This window comes from Cetorhinus maximus, chromosome 1 (genome assembly GCF_964194155.1).
Source record: "Cetorhinus maximus chromosome 1, sCetMax3.hap1.1, whole genome shotgun sequence".
NCBI lineage: Eukaryota > Metazoa > Chordata > Chondrichthyes > Lamniformes > Cetorhinidae > Cetorhinus > Cetorhinus maximus.
In genome coordinates this window covers 214737271-214756689 of record NC_135879.1, presented here as the reverse complement: position 1 = coordinate 214756689, position 19419 = coordinate 214737271, and the positions used below count along the sequence as shown (strand labels likewise).

The 19419-nt window shown below is 46.7% G+C and overlaps 1 protein-coding gene and 1 long non-coding RNA gene across 2 annotated transcripts in view; one reads left to right on the top strand and one right to left on the bottom strand.

Moving 5' to 3' along the window:
* Positions 1-11598, bottom strand: part of st8sia5 (ST8 alpha-N-acetyl-neuraminide alpha-2,8-sialyltransferase 5) — a 72880-nt gene extending 61282 nt beyond the window's left edge. Inside the window, exon 1 of the mRNA XM_078559978.1 lies at positions 11165-11598. Coding sequence (XP_078416104.1) covers positions 11165-11289 — 125 coding nt within the window. The 5' untranslated portion in view covers positions 11290-11598. The remainder of the gene's footprint in view (positions 1-11164) is intronic.
* A 1003-nt stretch (positions 11599-12601) lies between these two features.
* LOC144691600 (uncharacterized) overlaps positions 12602-19419 on the top strand; it is a 28658-nt gene continuing 21840 nt past the window's right edge. The window contains exon 1 of the long non-coding RNA XR_013579178.1: positions 12602-12707. This is a non-coding gene — a long non-coding RNA (uncharacterized LOC144691600). The remainder of the gene's footprint in view (positions 12708-19419) is intronic.

Here is a 19419-nt window from a genome sequence, read left to right as displayed (position 1 = left end):
TACCTCAACTCCATGTACCACACTTTACCTCTGCTCCATATCCCTTGATACCCTTAACTAACAAAAATCTATTGACTGCAATCTTGAACATTTCAATTGACCCAGCATCTACACAGCCTTATATGGAGAGAGTTTGAGATTTCCATTATATTTTCATTTGAAAAATTGCTTCCTCATTTCACTCCTAAAAGGGTTCAAACTCTAATTTTAAACTGTGCCTCCTTGTTGTAGGTTTCACTAACAGAGGAAACCAGTTTCTCTGTATATAACATATTGAATCCCTTTATCGATTAAATCATCCCTCAGCCTTCTTAACTCAAATTTATAAAGCCTGTCCTCATAATTTAATCCTTTAAGCCTTGATATTTCATAGTGAATCTGTGCTTTGTCCCCTCCAAGGCCAATATATACTCCCTGGATCCTTACATAGTATCTTCTTATTGGTATCAAAATGTAATCTGTTCGTAGCAATATAACAGTTTGACACCATTTGTCAGCTTCCCCTAAGTACCCTATCAAAGTGCCCAGATTGTGAGCTTTCGATGTATTCAAACATAGAGGCATCATAGCTGAGCCAAACTGATTCTTACCCACTTTGCAATAGAGGCTACAGCAATCAAATTCAGGGACAGAGTGAATTTCCCCTTCCCTGTCCAGAAACAGACACCAAGTGTACTGTTCATACTGTCATCCTGACTGAGATTGCTAATTCACCATAAAATAAACACTAATATCAGAGACTGAGTGAATAAGACTGTCCAAACAGTGCAACCCAAAATCAATCTAACAACCGTGTAATTCGTCAGCCAAGCTGACAAAAGTTAGTTGTGTGCATCTCATTCATACCCAATAAATTCTATATTCAACACATTTCCATCAAGCATTCCTTTGTTTTTAAAAATCCCTTCATGAGGCCTAAAGACAGGATAACATGGCAGTTGTTTTATTGGACTAGTGATCCACTGGACTGAGTTCAAATTCGCCGCATAGTTTGAGAATTTGCTATGCATTCTAAAATCCAGCTCCTTTCCAAGCAACACCAAAAGAGGCAGATGATGTCATCTGTTAGCTTTCTCTTCGGTTCCAGTCTCTACTGATCCCCAAAATAAACAGCTGCATAATGGAGCAAGTAATCTCTTAATCCAGTGGAAGCCGACCCCACCAAAATGGGAAAGACTTGTTTCTTTATAGCAGCTTTTCACTAAGTTAATTTTCAGCCCCCACCCCATACCTAGTGAACATGCGAGCTATACCAATACTATAGCTTTATTTAAATTACCTAACCATGGCAATTCCAATAAGGTTGAACTCTTCGATTGATGATGCAGCTGAAGACACTACTACAGTGGCAAAGCAGCATTTTGCAGATTTTTGATTAACACAAAGAATAGTACCAGATGGAGGCATGTGGAGCTGTACTCCAGCATGAATCAGAGTCTTTGGGGAAAGTATGCTTTTTCTTCACAATGCAGTAATCAGCTGCGGCTGAAATTCTCATCCCTTCCTTTGTTACCTCTAGTATTGACTGTTCCAATGCATGCCTGGCTGGCCTTTCACTTTTTACCCTTCATTAACTTCAGGCCATCCAAAACTCTGCTGCCTATGCCCTAACCAGTTGTATTCACCAGTGTGCTTTCTGACCTGCATTGGCTTCTTGTCAAATGACACCTCAATTTTTAAATTCTTATTCTTCTTTTAAAATCCCTCCATGATCTCACCCCTCTCTAATTCTGTAACCTTCTTTACCCTTACAACCTTCCAAGGTATCTGTGCTCCTCCAATTCTGGTCTTCAGCATCCCTAATTTTAAACTGCTCCAACATTGGTGGCTCCGATTTACCTTCCTAAACCTCAACAACTGCCTTTAAAACCAAGCTGCCCTAATATCTCCTTGTTTTTTTTTTATTCATTCATGGGATGTGGGCGTTGCTAGCTAGGCGAGCATTTATTGCCCACCCCTAATTGCCCTTGTTCAGAGGGCATTTAAAAGTGAACCACATTGCTGTGGGTCTGGAGTCACATGTAGGCCAGACCAGGTAAGGACAGCAGATTTCCTTCCATAAATGACATTAGTGAACCAGATGGGTTTTTACAAAAATCGACCATGATTTCATGGTCATCATTAGATTTTTTTTTAAATTCCAGATTTATTATTGAATTCAAATTCCACCATCTGCCGTGGTTACGCTGGGTCTCTGGATTACTACTCCAGTGACAATACCACTACGCCATCACCTCCCCATGTGTGACGCATTGTCAAATTCTGTTTGTTTAATGCTGCTGCCAAGTACTTTGGGACATTTTGCTATATAAATAAAAGTTGCTGTTAAGTTTTTGTATACTTTGTGGTATTTGAACTTTGATAACAATACACAATGAAGGATTTCTTTAGTTTTATTTGTTGGAGTTGTCTTAAATAGACAGTTAATTTAATAGTCGTTTGGTTGTACAGAACTTGAGGATTGCTGTAAAAAGACATGACAAAGTTTTTTGTCTTGCACTTATCAGGACACTTTGCAAGAATTCCAATATAAGTAATGACATAACAGTGCTTAACCCAGGACTGTAACATTTGGAGATCACATGCACTTCATCATGAAAATGTTTAATCGGTTACCGATCTCATTACTGTTTGTGACATCTTGCTGTACATAAACTGACTGCACTTCAGTTACTCTATTAGACTTGGTTAGTAGCACTCTTACTGCTTCATAAGGCTGTGAGTTCAGGGACTTAAGTAGGTGTGCTGTAGCGAGGAAGTGCTATACTGTTAGAAGTGTCATCTTTCAAATGAGACATCAAATTCAAGCCCTGTCTGCCCTCTCAGGTGGAAGTAGTATGTGGTATATGCATAGGCGAAAATTCAATGACGTCACTCAACTGCGCCCAGTCTGCTGCGCATGCAGTGACGACTTACAAACGTTCTGACATCATTACATTCTAGCGCAGAGATATCATGCACATGTGCAACTAAAGTCTGCCCCCTACGCGCAGGCTTGGCGACACCAAAAGCATCGCGCATGCACAAATTTCAAAATTCAGTGGTTCTTTAGCTGTAGAGAGAGGAAAAGGCTGAAATGGGAGATTTTTTTTTGACTGAAACTGGAGACTTTTTGTCTACTGTTCCAGAGGAAATGGATCTGACTTTTCTGCAGCGCAATTTTTCAGAAGGCATGTAAGCAAGATTTATGTCAATTGTTGCTAAAAGATTTCATTCTTTTTCAAGAGAGAAACAAATGGCCAGGAATTTCCATTCCGGGCCCAAGTCCCGTGGCGGGGGCGGGAGTGTTTCCTGCTGCAGAGCCCTGTGGGAATTCGCTTCAAATCACGCAATGCATTTGGGAGTTTCCTGACGTATTGCGCGGTGGGGCAGGCTGGATGACACGCAACCCGCCGCCATATCCGGGCGCAATGTTTAAAAGGTGACCAGGCATCAACTTCTTTGTCGCAAACGCACCAAGGAAGGAGGTGGTGGCCCGGCGATCGCGGGGAGCTCCGGCCCCCACATTCAGTGACGTTTCCCTCCAAGTGCTGCTCAATGCAGTGGGGGCCAGGAGGAGTGTCCTTTACCCCAAGGGTGGAAGGAGGAGGCTGAGACTTGTGACCAACCCTGCATAGGTGGAAGTTGCCAGGGTGGTCAGTGCCCACGGCCTCCACCGGAGGCCTGCCCTGCAGTACCAGAAATGGATGAATGACCTCATCCACGCTGCCAGGGTAAGTGAACCCTCAACTGGTCATACTCATCTCACTGAATGGTAGAGGGGACATGGACCTCAGTGGCACTGGCACCATCCATGCAGCTCATGTATCATAGAGCTACTCAGTTTTGAAAAGGTGATGCCTCATAACCCCACTGCAGTCCATCTAGTCTGCATGAGGAGAGGCCACTGCGAGTCCCTGACCCTTCCACACAGAGACCTCAGATGGTGTCTGGGGTGGCGGGGTAGGGGGTTAGGCATTGAAGACACCAGCAAGCACTGCTAATGACCTACCTCTGTGAGCCTTATCCTTCTATCTGCATAGGCTCACTGCTCTGGAGGGTGCTGCCCCAGAACCCGCGTGGACAACAGTTTGAGGAGTGGGCAGCCAAGCTGAGTGGTTTAATTGCAATTTGTAATCGTTAAGCCTGTGCACTCCCCCCGCCCTATCTTCACAGGGACACCCCAGGATGGGTCTATGTCCCCCCCGGAATCATGCATGTGCAGGGAGGAAAGGATCTTTGCCAGGGCCATGTGCTAGAGGCGTCCCACACACGCTGAGCCTTTGCCCTCCATGCACTCATCTGTTGAAAGGCCTTAGCACTGTCAGTCCTACATGCTGAGGTGTCCCTTCGGTTGCCCAGTTGAGCTGACTTGCCGCTCTGCCCACCCCCGATGACCCAACGCCCATGAAGCATCTTGAGATCTCCACCTTGAGGCTCTGGACAGCTACAAGCAGCCATGATGTATGTGACTTTTCAGGCAGAGTCCAACACCTTCCAACCTCCCCCATGACCCACACCCTCCCCGCCATAACCACTGACCCTCCTGGTGTGACCTTAGGCCTTCCTACAACCACCCTATCAGCCTCCGTCCCGTGCAGGTGAATGTCCATGACCCCTACCTTCCCAAGGAGCCCACCCCCATGACAACAGGCTTATAGACATGACCCCCTCACATCCTGCTGACCCTCAGAATCTGGTTTTACTTTCATGTCCCCTCCAAAAGCCCTCAGCGTCCCTTCATCTGTCATCTCAGGATCCTCGCACTCCCACCCTACTGGCTCCCTCTGCCCCCTTGAACCCTCACCACCCTTTCCTATCAACAATTCCCTCAGTATGCCCCCCAGGACTCATCAGTTGACACTGTGGACCCCTCCCTCCGAACCCCTTTCTCTTCTTCCCCCCCATGCTTGTTCAGACTTGCACACACACCCCATGCCCATTCACACCTGCACACACCCCCAAGCCCATTACATCCGCACACTCCACATGCCCGTTCACACCTCCGCACACTGCCCATGCCCGTTCACACCTGCACACACTGCCCATGCCCGTTCACACCTGCACACACTGCCCATGCCCGTTCACACCTGCACACACTGCCCATGCCCGTTCACACCTGCACACACTGCCCATGCCCGTTCACACCTGCACACACTGCCCATGCCCGTTCACACCTGCACACACTGCCCATGCCCGTTCACACCTGCACACACTGCCCATGCCCGTTCACACCTGCATACATCCCCATTCCTGTTCACACCTGCACACACCCCCATGCTCATTCACACTTGCACACCCCACCTCCACCCCTGCCATGCTGACCACACTCCACCAAGCACCTTCCCACCCTCCTGCTCCATACTGCCTCACCCATTCCAAGATCCCACAGCATCTCTCTTTTTCCCTACCACCCCCAAACTCCCCAACCCCTCTACCTCTTCATTCCTCTCTTCCCGTCTACTTCACCCCTCCTTCACGCACCCAGCCAGGAAATCGCCGCCCAACAGTACTTCATGCAACCGACCACCCACAGCACGAAGATTCACATCCTGGGAGCTCCTGCAGGGTGAAGATCCACATCCTGGGGGCTCCTGCAGGGTGAAGACCCATGTCCTGGGAGTTCCTGCAGAGTGAAGACCCACGTCCTGGGAGTTCCTGCAGAGTGAAGACCCACGTCCTGGGAGCTCCTGCAGAGTGAAGACCCACGTCCTGGGAGCTCCTGCAGAGTGAAGACCCACGTCCTGGGAGCTCCTGCAGAGTGAAGACCCACGTCCTGGGAGCTCCTGCAGAGTGAAGATCCACGTCCTGGGAGCTCCTGCAGAGTGAAGATCCACATCCTGGGAGCTCCTACAGAGTAAAAATCCACATCCTGGGAATTTCTGCAGAGTGAATATCCACATCCTAGAGGCCCCTGAAGAGTGAATATCTACATCCTGGGAGCTCCTGCAGAGTGAAGATCCACATTCTGGGAGCTCCTGCAGGGTGAAGATCCACATCCTGGGAGCTCCTGCAGGGTGAAGATCCACATCTTGGAAGCTCCTGCAGAGTGAAGATCCACATCCTGGAAGCTCCTGCAGAGTGAAGATCCACATCCTGGAAATTCCTGCAGAGTGATGATCCACATCCTGGAAGCTCCTGCAGAGTGAAGATCCACATCCTGGAAATTCCTGCAGAGTGAAGATCCAAATCCTGGAAGCTCCTGCAGAGTGAAGATCCACATCCTGGGTGCTCCTGCAGAGTGAGGATCCACATCCTGGGTGCTCCTGCAGAGTGAGGATCCACATCCTGGGAGCTCCTGCAGAGTGAAGATCCACATCCTGGGAGCTCCTGCAGAGTGAAGATCCACATCCTGGGAGCTCCAGCAGAGTGAAGATCCACATCCTGGAATTTCCTGCAGAGTAAAGATCCACATCCTGGGAGCTCCTGCAGAGTGAAGATCCACATCCTGGGAGCTCCTGCAGAGTGAAGATCCACATCCTGGGAGCTCCTGCAGAGTGAAGATCCAGGTGCAGATGCTCCACCCATCCACAGCTGTACATGGTGTTCCAGGGTCCACAGTCACTGGAGGCCTCTACTTTCCACCCTCTGCAAGCTGCTCCAGACCTTTTTCCAGCTGAGTCCCTACATGTCCATGCCACATTGCTCCAGACGTGGTCTGGAATGGCATGAAATCCTGCTGGCAGTGAGGATAATTGGAGAGGGGTGACAATTCCGATCGGAGCTTCATCTGCTTCCCATTAACAGGATGCAAAGCAGCTTCATGCTAGCCTCTTATGCTTTCCTTTCTTAGCCGATGCACAAAATAAAAGGGAGGTTATAATAGATCCGTATAAAACACTGGATGGATCACAGCCAGAGCGATGTGCGCAGGCCAGGCACAGTAATTCAGGAAGAATGTGGTCAAACTAGAGAGGGAGCTCACTGGAAGTGCATCAAGCCACAGAGCAATGGGCCAAGAGCTGCGAAGTGGGACTAATGGAGGATGTGGACACTATGGGCTGGATTGCAAATTCACAGCGCAGAATGAGGCAAGGTGTCTCTATTTAATATGTGATAATTTCACAAATGTGTTTGAAAAGCTGCAGCACAGAGTGACAAGTAAGAAATTCTACTGTGCAATAAATCCTCATCCTTCTAGTTAGAGTGAGTCTTGGAAGAGAGGGTTAAGGAGAAAGTTTGAGGTATGAGAAATTTCGCAGCTGAAAACATGGGCACCAATGGTGGAGCACGGAAGAATGCTCAAGAGACCAGAATTGTAGTAACACGGAATCCACAGAGAGTTGCAGGGATTGGAGGAGGTCACAGAGATGGGGAGTGTTGTAGGGCCTGGGGGGATGTTAAAGATACAGGGAGGGCTGTGCGATCTGGTGCCGGTTAGTGAGGTTTGCAGGGGCTGGAGAAAGTATCAGAGATAGGTAGGGTTGTAGGTACTGGAGGGCTCCCCACCGAGTGTCTCAGTATGTACAGGGGAGCTCTGGGAAACATCCCAGTATTTGTAGTCGGTCCCTGGGGAGTGTGTCAGAATTCGCACTGGGGGGCCCAGGTTGTGTATCCGCATTAACAGGGGATTCCCCAGAGCATTTTAGTATTTACAGGTGATCTCTTAGGATCATGTCAACATTTAAATGGAGTCTTCAGGGAGTGTGTTTGCAGTTTCATTGTTTCCCTGGGCAGTGTTTCAGGACTGAGCTTTGCACTTGGGAGAGTCTCAGTATTTCCAGGGAGTGTAGGGGTATGTGTCCACTCACCAGTGAGGATCTCAGTATTCACTGTGGGCCTGTGAGAAATGTGTCAGTTATCTACGGCCATTTCCTTTGCAGCGTGTCAGTATTTACAGAGGTTCCTGGCGAGTGCATCAGTAAGTAAGGGGGCCTCTGTGGGGGAGGCCATATTTTTGGGAAGGTGGGTCCCCATCAGCTCCTCCCCACCCCATCCCGCTCCTCCTCACCCCATCCACTCCTCACCCCATTTTCTTCCCCTTCAACCCTGCCCTCCTCCTCACCCCTTCTTCCTCCACCGATCCTCACTCCAACCCCTCCTCCTCCTCACCCCATCCCCTCCTCCCTCAACCCTAATACCCTCCTCCTCCTCACCCTAACACCCTCCTCCTTACCCAAACCCCCTCCTCCTCACCCCATCCCCCTCCTCCTCCTGCTCACCCCATCCCCTCCTGCTCACCACAAACTCTTCCTCACCATCAACCCCTCCTCCTCGCCACCAACCCGTAATCAACCCCACCACCTCCTCAATCCCTCCTGCTCACCCAATCCCCCTCACCCTCATCATCCCCCTCCTCCTCATCCCCATCCCCATTCAAGAGATGCAGTGTAAATGGAAAGACTAAAAAGTGCTATTCAATGGAGAACATACATCGTAAGACAATCACAGAGCAGTCAAGGGGGATTTTCACCTCATAACTTCTACCCACATTAGTTCTTCCTCTACAAATTGGAACTGTTGTGCTACCTATCACTGTGCGCACTTGGACAATTCTGCTCCTAGTGCACATTGCTCACTAAATGCTACCAAGGATCATGATCATCTTCTTTAAAAGGGCGCCGGCACCCTGCTGTGATGATTTGAGTGGCACCATCTTTAGTCCTGGCCTACTCTGTTGTTCTCAATGACATAATGGAATAACACAGTTAAATTGTGTATGCACTGCACTAGCAGGGAGCACAGAACATCCTATATTTGTATGCATTTGGGCTTTATTAATGGGGCATGGAATACAAGGGCAAGGAGCTTATGTTGAATTTGTGGAAGTGACTAGTCCGGCCTCAGCTGGAGTATTGCCCCAATTCTGGGCACTGCACTTTAGGAAGGATGTGAAGGCATTAGTGAGGGTGCAGAAAAGATACACGAGAATGGTTCCAGGAAAGAGGAAATTCAGATAAGAAGATAGATTGGAGAAGTTAGGACTGTTTTCCTTTGAGAAAACAAGGTTGAGAGTAGATTTGATAGAGGGATACAAAATCAGTTTAGTCTCAGTTTTTCTGTCCAGCTGTCCAACTTAAAGATAATTAAAGGCACAATACTTAAATTTCAGGTAATGACCACATCAAACAAGAGAAAAAGCTCAGCCATCTCTCATTTACCTTCAAAAGCAACACCACTGTCAAGTCCTCCATTATCATCATCCTGACCAGAAACTCTGCTGGACCAATCATATCAACACTTTGGGTGTTAGAGTAGGGCAGAGGCTGTGTGCACTGAAAAGAGTGGTTGGGCTCCCAACCTCTCAAAGCCTAACTGCCCATCTACAAGGCTAAGCACTGCAATATAATTGAATGCTCATAGGAACGTAGGAGCAAGAGTAGGCCAATCGGCCTCTTGAGCCTAGTCTGCCATTTAACTAGATCATGGCTGATCTTCCACCTCATCGCCATCTTCCCGCACTATCACCGTATCCCTTAATTTCATTGGTATCTAGAAATCTATCGACCTCTGCTTTGAACATACTCAATGCTGAGCCTCTACAGCCCTCTGGGGTAGAGAATTCCAAAGATTTACCACCCTGTGACTGAAGAAATTCCTCCTAAATGGCCTACCTCTTAATCTGAGACTGTGTCCCCTAGTTCTAACCCCCCCCCACCAACGCTCAATCAAGGGAAACATCCTTCCTGCATCTACCCTGCCGAGCCCTGTAAGAATTTTGTACACTTCTATGAGGTCCACCTTTCATTCTTCTAAACTCTACAGAATACAGGCCCAGTCTTCTCAATCTCTCCTCATAGGACAATCCTGCCATCCTCAGGATTAGTCTGATGAACCTTCATTGTGCTCCCTCTATGGTCAGTGTATTCTTCCTTAGGTAAGGAGACCAAAACTGCACACAATACTCCAGGTGTTGTCTCACCAAGGCTCTATACAACTGCAGCAAGACTTCTTTACTCCTATACTCAAATCCTCTTGCAGTAAAGGCTAACATACCATACATAATTTGCCAAGATGGGTGCAGCCACAAAACACTCGAGAAGTTCAATATCATCTTGGGCAAAGTAGCTCACTTGATCCGATTACATTTTGGCTGCAATGTGTAAAATTTACAGGATGCACTGCAGCAACTTGCCAGGATTACTTAGACATTGCCTGTCATAGCTCAGTGATAGCACTCTCACCTTTGAGTCAGAAGAGATTCAAGTCCCACTCCAGAAACTTGAACACAAAATTTAGCCAGTGCAGTACAGAGGGAGAGCTGCACTGTTGGAGGTGCCTTCTTTCATATGAGATGCTAAACTAAAGGCCTATCTGCCCTCTCAAATGGGTGCAGAAGATCCCAAGATACTATCTCAAAGAAAAGGGACATTCTTCACGGTGTTCTGGCCAGTGTTTATCTCTCAACCAAGATCACTAAAACAGACTGAATAATATCACATTGTAGTTTGTGGAACCTTGCTGTCTGCAAATTGGATTTCCAGTTTCAAACATTGTAATAGTAACTAAATTTCAAAAAGGAAAGTACTTCATTGGCTGTATCATTGGGATGTCTGAGGTCACGAAAGACACTATATAAATGCAAGGTCTCTTCCCTCTGCCCTCCCACTGCCCCCCACCCCCCACAATCTCAAGTGCAGTAATATATTGGGAATACAATCATTTCCAAGCTCCCCTCCAAGTCATGCAACATCCTAATTTGGATAGCCCTCTGTTTTTTCTTATTGTCGATGAGGCAATTTCCTGACATTCCCTACCTAGTATCATTGTGGAAGCCACATCACCACTTGTTAATATGAAACCCCAACACCGGCTTTTCAGGCGATCTTGGAATGGGATATAAATGCAACCTTGTCAACATTGTCCACATCCGGAGAACACACAAAGTTGCCCCTCAACCAACGTTTGCAATATTGATTACTATGCATTGACCCTATATTGAAAAATGTGCACCTCTTGAGCACAGAATAAAAGCAGTATGACACTGACCATTGTTGGAAAGCTGCTAAAAAAAAAAATCTCTGCCTTAGATCACAGGTCACATGCGAAAACAGCAAACTGTGAAGGGTAGCGGACGGGGGGCTGGGAGGCAGTATGGCACAAGTGATACTGTCCCAAGGAGAATGATCAGAAGTGAGATGGGATAATGAAACTCTCTTTCCAATTAGGAGCGACTGTTCCTGCCGGTTCTCTACACATGTAAACCATGAAGTGACAGCTATTTAGAAGACAGAAGTTACCTTACCTTTTAATGTAGTTCTTGCCGTAGAGAATCTGCTGCAGCAAAGTGACTATTGCAAAAGAACAAACAAATATGAAAAACAAGGTCCTGTTTCCCAACAGATCTCTTCCCGAAGGGTCTGAATACATTCTACCAACATTAAGGCGACCCAGTCTGACGGTCGTTGGCTGATCCGGGGGAAGAATCGTATTTTAAGCCCCCTGCCCAGGGAAACCTTCGACCTGCAGCAGCAGCAGTTACATCGACTGCATCTCAGTGAAGCCGAGGCGCCGCTGTGCGTTGAATTTAAGTCTCATCAATCGCCAAACTCTTTGATTCTGTCCGTTCACCCTTGAAATCTGTTGTCACAGACTGAAACCGCAATCTCCTTCAAACTACAGCTATGCCCCCCCCCCCCCAAAAAAAAGTTCCTCCCCTATATTTTTTTTTGAAATAAAATAAAAAAATTCAAAATATATTTTCTTGTCAACATTGGTCAACAAACCAGCCGAAGAACAGGTTTAAAACGTGTAGAAATAATCGCTCCCGGTGTGGGGTAGTGCAGAGGCTTTTAATTGTGAACCAAGTCGAGCGAGGCATTTCCACCACAGAAACTGGTCGCTCGGAAACATTTCTTTTTGAGGACGAACAGCGGGATTTCAGGCAGCCTGTCCAGCACCGAAAGGGTCTCAAGGCGAATGAGGCCCTGGGTCCACAATATTCAGCCAGTCTCACTCCTCACTCCAGTCGCTGCCCCGCAATGCAAAAGGATGTAAACATGTTTCAATGGCTAAAAACAAAATAAGCACTTAAAGTAATAATTAAACACACACACGCGAGTGCATTTATTACGTGCAAGACTCAAGTCAAGTGTCTGTGTCTCTTATCCACTCGTTTCATATTGCTCTCCGGTTTGTTTTCCTATCACTAGCCCTCTGCCTCCTCTCTCAGAATAATAAACAAGGTCACTAGCGTAACTCGTCAAGGACAGAGAGCCCCCACTCTCTCTCTCTCTCTCTCGCCCACCAATCTGTAAACAAACGGACATTCCATCTGGCCAATGTTTTGATTTATATACAAATTAACAGATGTTTAAAATTTGATTCCACCAAATACGACTCTAAAGATAACGGGTGAGGGATTACAATTATCTTCTTCATGTATCCTAACGTAACGAAGCTCACAGAACTGTCATAAATTAACAAGTTGGACTATGCAGCACTAAATATGAATATGTTATAGTGCATGCGAGTCTAGAAATGACTGTCGCTGGTGTTAGGAACTCCACACAGCGCATTTCAATGGCATTTCCAGCACGTTATTTCAGTGGAAATAATTATGGGCCAGCATTTGCAGAAGCAGGGCATCTCCCGGCATGCCTGTTAGGATTTTTCTCACCATTCAACTCAAAAACAATTTGCACCGTATCTTGTTGGGAAGGTCAAGCTGATTTATGGCAAGGGCAACGGAGCATTGGCAATCTAGTGAATGCTTGAATAAACAGTGCATCTCCTTAACTAATGAGATTTAAAGATTGAGAAAGAAAGAGGATTAAGGGCGAATGAAGGTGATTTAGATTCTTTTTATTTGCTAACGGGATGTGGACATCTCTTGCAACACCAGCATTTATTGCCAATCACTAATTACCATTTAGAAGGTGAGCCGCTTTCTTCATTGCTGCTGTCTGTGGGGTATTTTGTTCACGGGACATGGGTGTCGCTGACTAGACCAGTGTTTATTGTCCATCCTTAACTGCCCTTGAGAAGGTGGTGGTGAGCTACCTTCTTGAAGTCCGTTTGCTGTAGGTACACCCGTGGAGCTGTAAGAAAGGGAGTTCCAGGATTTTGACCCAGCGACAATGAAGGAATGGCGATATATTTCCAAATCAGGATGGTGAGTGGCTTGGAAAGGAACTTGGTGTTCCTACTCATCTGCTGCCCTTATCGTTTTAGGTGCTAGAGATCAGATGCTGTCAAAGGCTGTTGGTGCGTTGCTGCAGTGCATCTTGCAGATGGTATACACTTACATCCCTGTGCATCGGTGGTGGAGGGAGTGGATGTTTAACATGGTGGATGGGGTGCCAGTCAAGCAGGCTGCTTTGTCCTGGATGGTGTTGTTGCAGTTGCACTCATCCAAGCAAGTGGAGAGTCTTCCAGTATAACCCTGATTTGTGCTTTGTAGATTGTGGACAGGCTTTGGGGAGTCAGGAGGTGAGTTACTCGCCACAGGATTCCTAGCCTCTGACCTACTCTTGTAGTCACAGTATTTATATGGCTGGTCCAGTTCAGTTTCTAGTCAATGGTAACCCCCAGGATGTTGATAATGGGGGATTCAGCGATGGTAATGCCATTGAATGTTAAGGGTTAGATTCTCTCTTATTGGAAATGGTCATTGACTGACACTTGTGTGGTATGTATTGGTACACCCACAGTGCTATTAGAGAGGAAGTTCCATGTTTTGACCAAGTGACAGTGAAACAACGGTGATTTATTTTCAAGTCAGGGTGGTGTGTGAATTGGAGGTGGTGGTGTTCCCATACATCTGCTGCCCTTGTTCTTCTAAGTGGTAGAGGTCATAAATTGGAAGGTAATATTGAAGGAGCCTTGGCAAGTTGTTGCAGTGCATCTTTTAGATGGTACATACTACTGCTATGTGTGCCAGTAGTGGAGGAAGTGAATGTTTAAGGTGATGGATGGGATGCATTGTCCTCAATGATGTCAATCTTCTTGAGTGTTGTTGGAGCTGCACTCATTCAGGCAAGTGGAGAGTACAGGCTATGGGGAATCAGGTGAGTTGTTTACCACACAATACCTAGCTTCTAAGCTGCTCTTGTAGCCATAGTATTTATGTGGCAGGACCAATTAATGTCTTGGACATTGATGGTGGTGGATTGAGCAATGGAACTGTCATTGATTGTCAATGGGGAGGCAGTCTCTCTTGTTGGAAATGGTCTTTGCCTGGCACCTGTATGGCTTACTTATGTTACTTGCAAATTATTACTCAAATGCTAGATGTTGTCCAGATATTACAGCATTCAGGAAAGACCTTTTGATCACTTCAAGTGCTGAATGAGAAATACAAAGAGGAAAATAAAAATGATTAAGTGGGAAAAGAATGAGACAGAAAGGAAAAAGTAAGGAAAAACATTTTAAAATATTAAATTTGAACTTAAAACATCTCTAACATGACCAGTAAGGTGTGCAGCAGGTCAGGGTCACTGTGAAGCAGGCCAAGAGGTGTGTGCAGCAGGTCAGGGTCACTGTGAAGCAGGCCAAGAGGTGTGTGCAGCAGGTCAAGATCACTGTAAAGCAGGCCGGGAGGAGTGTGCAGCAGGTCAGGATCACTGTGAAGCAGACTGGGAGGCACATGCAGCAGGTCAGGATAACTGTGAAGCAGACATGTGCAGCAGGTCAGGACCATTTACCTTGGGAGATGGAGAGGCAGCTGACCTGTGAGGAAGCAACCCGGAGTGGGAGAGTGTAAATCGGGACCAAGGCTTGAGCCTACACCACTTACCTGAGAGTCGGAGATGCAGCGGGATCAGTCAGCTGCTTAGAACCGACCCACGCTGAGTTCAAAAGGAGAGTGAGAAGAAACTAATAGTGACATCACAGGAAAACCATAAGTTCATTGGATGGTAAGAAACTGCTGTTAGGGACTGTCCAGGATGAGGGGTGGTGGGGGTTGGAGGTCCAGGGGGATGGTCCAAGGTCTGGAGGGGGGGTTGAGGAGGGGGAGATTCTAAGGTCCAGGGGCTTGGGGGGTGGTTTTGGAGGTCGGGGGGGGAGGGGGGTGCGGTCAGAGGTCCGGGTGGAGTCCGAGGTCTATTGGGGGTGGGGGGGGGGGTGTTGTCAGAGATCTGGGGATCTGGCATCAGAGATCTAGGGATCTGGTCAGAGAAGCTGGTGAGGGTGCTGGTTCCCCAGAGGAGTGCATCAGAGACAAGTTTGTGACTTGGCTGTACAGTAGGGGAGGATGAAGAAAGGAAGAGCAATAATGATAGGGGATTCATTAGTTAGGGGAACAGACAGGTGTTTCTGTGGCTATAGATGTTACTCCAGGATGGTATGTTGCATCCCTGGTGCCAGGGTCAAGGATGTCACCAAGTGGCTGACATCCTCTTCTGGTGCCAATGACTTAGGTAGGAAGGGAGATGTGGTCCTGTGATCAGAATTTAGGGAGCTAGGTGGAAAATTAGCAAGCAGAATCTCAAATGTAGTAACCTCCGGATTACTCCCAGTGCCACAGAAATAGGATAAAACAGATGGCTGGAAAGATGATGCAGGAGGGAGGGCTTTAGATTCCTGGGGCACTGGGACTGCCTCAAGGGCAGATGGCATCTGTACAAGGTGAACGGGTTGTACATGAACAGAGCCGGGACTGAGTTCCTTGCATGGCGTTTTGCTAGTGCTGCTGCGGGGTGCTTTAAACTAACTCGGCAGGGGCGTGGGAACCAGGAGAGAATATTAGAGAGGAATACCACAGTGCACAAAATATTGGGAGAGACAGATAGCACTAGTATAGTGAATAGTAAGTTAATAGGTGGAGTTGGAGTAGGGGAGAAAATCATGAAGTCTAAATCAGGGTTACTGTGCATATATGTGAATGCACATAGTGTAGGAAGTAAGATTGGGGTGTTACAAGCACATATTTCCATATGGAAATATGATGTTGTGGAGATAACAGAGACCTGGTTCAAGGAAGGGCAGGACTGGATGTTAAATATTCCTGTGTACAAGGTGTTCAGAAAAGATAGGAATGGAAGGAAAGGAGGAGGGGTGGCAGTATTGGTTAAGGAGAGCATTGCAATGCTGGAGAAAGAGGATGTCCCAGAGGGTTCAAGGACAGAATCAATTTGGCTAGAGCTGAGGAACAAAAAGGAAGCAATTGCATTGCTCGGTGTAGTCTATAGACCACCAACTAGTGGGAAGGATGTAAAGGTACAAATCTGCAGGGAAATTACAGAGAGATGCAAACATTATGGATAGTTATAATGGGGGACTTTAATTACCCAAGTGTAGACTGGGACAGTGGTAGTGTAAAGGGCAGAGAGGGACAAGAGTTCCTAGATTGTGTTCAGGAGAATTTTCTACAGCAATATGTGTTCAGTCCAACAAGAAAGGTAGTACTGTCAGACCTGATTCTTGGAAATGAGGTGGGCCAAGTAGATCAAGTGTCATTAGGGAACATTTAGGAGACAGTGATCATTGTATCGTAAGGTTTAGGATGAAGGTAGAAAAGGACAATGTGCAATCCAGAGTAAGAATAATTAACTAGGGGAGAGCCAACTTCAATGGGGCAAAAATAGAGCTGGGCCGGATAGACTGGAATCAAAGGTTGCCAGGAAAAGCTGTAGCTGAACAATGGGCTACCTTCAAAGAAGAAATGGTTTGGGTACAGTCAAGGTATATTCCCTCAAAAGGGAAAGGTAGGGCAAACAAATCCAGAGCTCCCTAGATTAAAAAGGAAATAAAAACTAAAATAAAGAAAAAAAATGCACTTGTGTCAGGTAGAAAATACAATTAAAAATCAGGCAGAATACAGATGGTTCAGAGGACAGATGAAAAAGCAAATAAGAGAAGCAAAGAGGGATTATGAGAAAAGACTGACAGCCAATATAAAGGGGAATCCCAAAGTCTTCTGTCAGCACACAAATAGTAAGAGGGCGGTAAAAGGAGGAGTACGGCTGATTAGAGACCAAAAAGGGGATTTACACATGGAGGCAGGGGGCATGGCTGAGGTATTAAATGAATATTTTGCAACTGTCTTTACCAAGGAAGTAGATGCTGCCGAGGCCACGGTGACAGAAGAGGAAACTCAGTCACTAGAAGGGTTCAAGATTGATAAGGAGGAAGTTTTGGACAAACTATCAGTATTTAAAGTTGATAAGGCATTGGGACTGGATGAGATGCATCCAAGGGTATTGAAGGAAGTAAGAGAGGAAATTGCAGGGACACTGGCCATAATTTTTCAGTCTTCCCTAGACTCAGGGGAGGTACCAGAGGACTGGAGAATTGCAAAAATTATGCCCTTGTTCAAAAAAGGTTGTGAGGATAAGCCCAGCAATTACAGACCAGTCAGTCTAACTTCAGTGGTGAGGAAGCTTCTAGAAACAATTATTCAGGATAGAATTAGTAGTCACATGGAAAAATGTGGGTTGATTAGGAAGAGCCAGCATGGAGTTCTAATGATGAAATTGTGTTTAACTAACTTGTTGGAGCTTTTTGAAGGGTTAACAGAGAGAGTTGATGAGGTTAATTTTTTTTTACATTTGTTCATGGGATGTGAGCATCACTGGCTAGGTCAGCATTTATTGCCCATCCCTAATTGCCCTTGTTCAGAGGGTATTTTTAAGAGTCAACCACATTGCTGTGGGTCTGGAGTCACATGTAGGCCAGACCAGCTGAGCAGATTTCTTCCCCTAAAGGACATTAGTGAGCCAGATGGGTTTTTACATCAATCAGCAATGGTTTCATGGTCACCATTAGACTTTTAATGCTAGATATTTATTGAATTCAAATTTCACTCTCTGCCATGGTGGGATTTGAACCCAGGTCCCCACAGCATTACCTTGGGTCTCTGGATCATTAGTCCAATGACAATAGCACTACGCCACAGCCTCCCCATGATGCTGTTGATGTGGTGTACATGGACTTTCAAAAGGCATTCGATACAGTGCCACATGACAGACATGTGAGGAAAGTTATAGCTCATAGAATAAAAGGGACAGTAGCAACATTGATACAAAATTGGCTGAGTAATAGGAAACAGAGGGCAATGGCTAATGGATAATTGGTCAATGTTCAATTTTTCAGGCTGGAGGAAGGTTTGTAGTGGAGTTCCCCAGGGGTTGGTTTTGGAACCCTTGCTTTTGCTGATATATGATCTAGATCTTTGTGTGCAGGGGACAATTTCAAAGTTTGTGGATGATACAAAACTTGGGAGCATTATAAACTGTAAGGAGGACAGTATAGAACTTCAAAAGAACATAGACAAGTTGGAGGAGTGGACAGATAGGAGGCAGATGAAGTTCAATGTGGAGAAGTGTGAGGTGATGCATTTTGGTAGGAAGAACATGGAGAGGCAGGTCAGGGTTACTGTGAAGCAGACTGGGAGGAGTGTGCAGCGGGTCAGGATTACTGTGAAGCAGACTGGGAGGAGTGTGCAGCGGGTCAGGATTACTGTGAAGTAGACTGGGAGGAGTGCGAAGCAGGTCAGGATCATAGAAACATAGGGCAGGATTTTCTGTTCATTGGGCAGGCACAGCCACCAGGCCCAGAAGTGGCCGCAAAACGGACTGCCACCCACGATCGGGCCTCAATCACGATTTCACGCTGGCAGGCTAATTAAGGCCGCACAGCGTGAAACACGGCTCCACACTGGCTGGGAAGGGCCGAGCATGGGCAGGGCCTTCTCAGCCACCAGGTCCAATGGCAACCTGATGCCGGTTTAAAAACGGCGCCAGCAACTCCTGGAAGGCTGCCATGGAGGACGTCTCCTGTACATTCACAATGGAGTTGAGTGTAGCTGGACACGGCAGGTGGGAGGGCAGCTTGGGTGGACACTTGGCCCCCCGCTTCTCTGATGAGTGCCTTGCAGTCCTCTTGAAGGTGTTGGCTGTCAGGAGGGACACCCTTCTCCCGAGGGATAGGAGGAGGAAGCCACCCCACCTCACCAAGAGGGCATGGGAGGAGGTGGCAGTACTGGTCAGTAGTCGTGACATGGTACGGTGCTCCGACATCTCCCGCTAATGTTTTCCATCCCTTGTTGCTTCTTAGCTCCACCTAGACTGATTCTACATCTAGATTTTCCGAGCCAATTTCCTCTCTCACCAACGGACTGATTTCATCTTTAACAAACAATGCAATGCCACCTCCTTTTCCTTTTTGCCTGTCCTTCCTAAATATCAAGTATCCTTGGATATTTAGTTCCCAGCCTTGGTCACCCTGCAGCCATGTCATTGTAATCGCAATCATATTGCCCGTTTACATCTATTTGCGTTGTTAATTCATCTACCTTATTGCGAATGCTCCATGCACCCAGACACAGTGCCTTTAGACTTGCCTTTATAACATTTTTACTCTTTTTTTGTACTATGGCCATATTTGCTCCTGGCAATTGTTTCCTCTGCCTCCCACTTTTTCTTTCTACTTTTCTGTCTTTCATTCCTATCTTTGTTTCCCTCTCTTGTGTCTCCCCGCTCAGGTTCCCATCCCCCTGCCAATCTATTTTAAACTCTCCCCCACAGTCCTAGCAAATACCCCTGCGAGGATATTGGT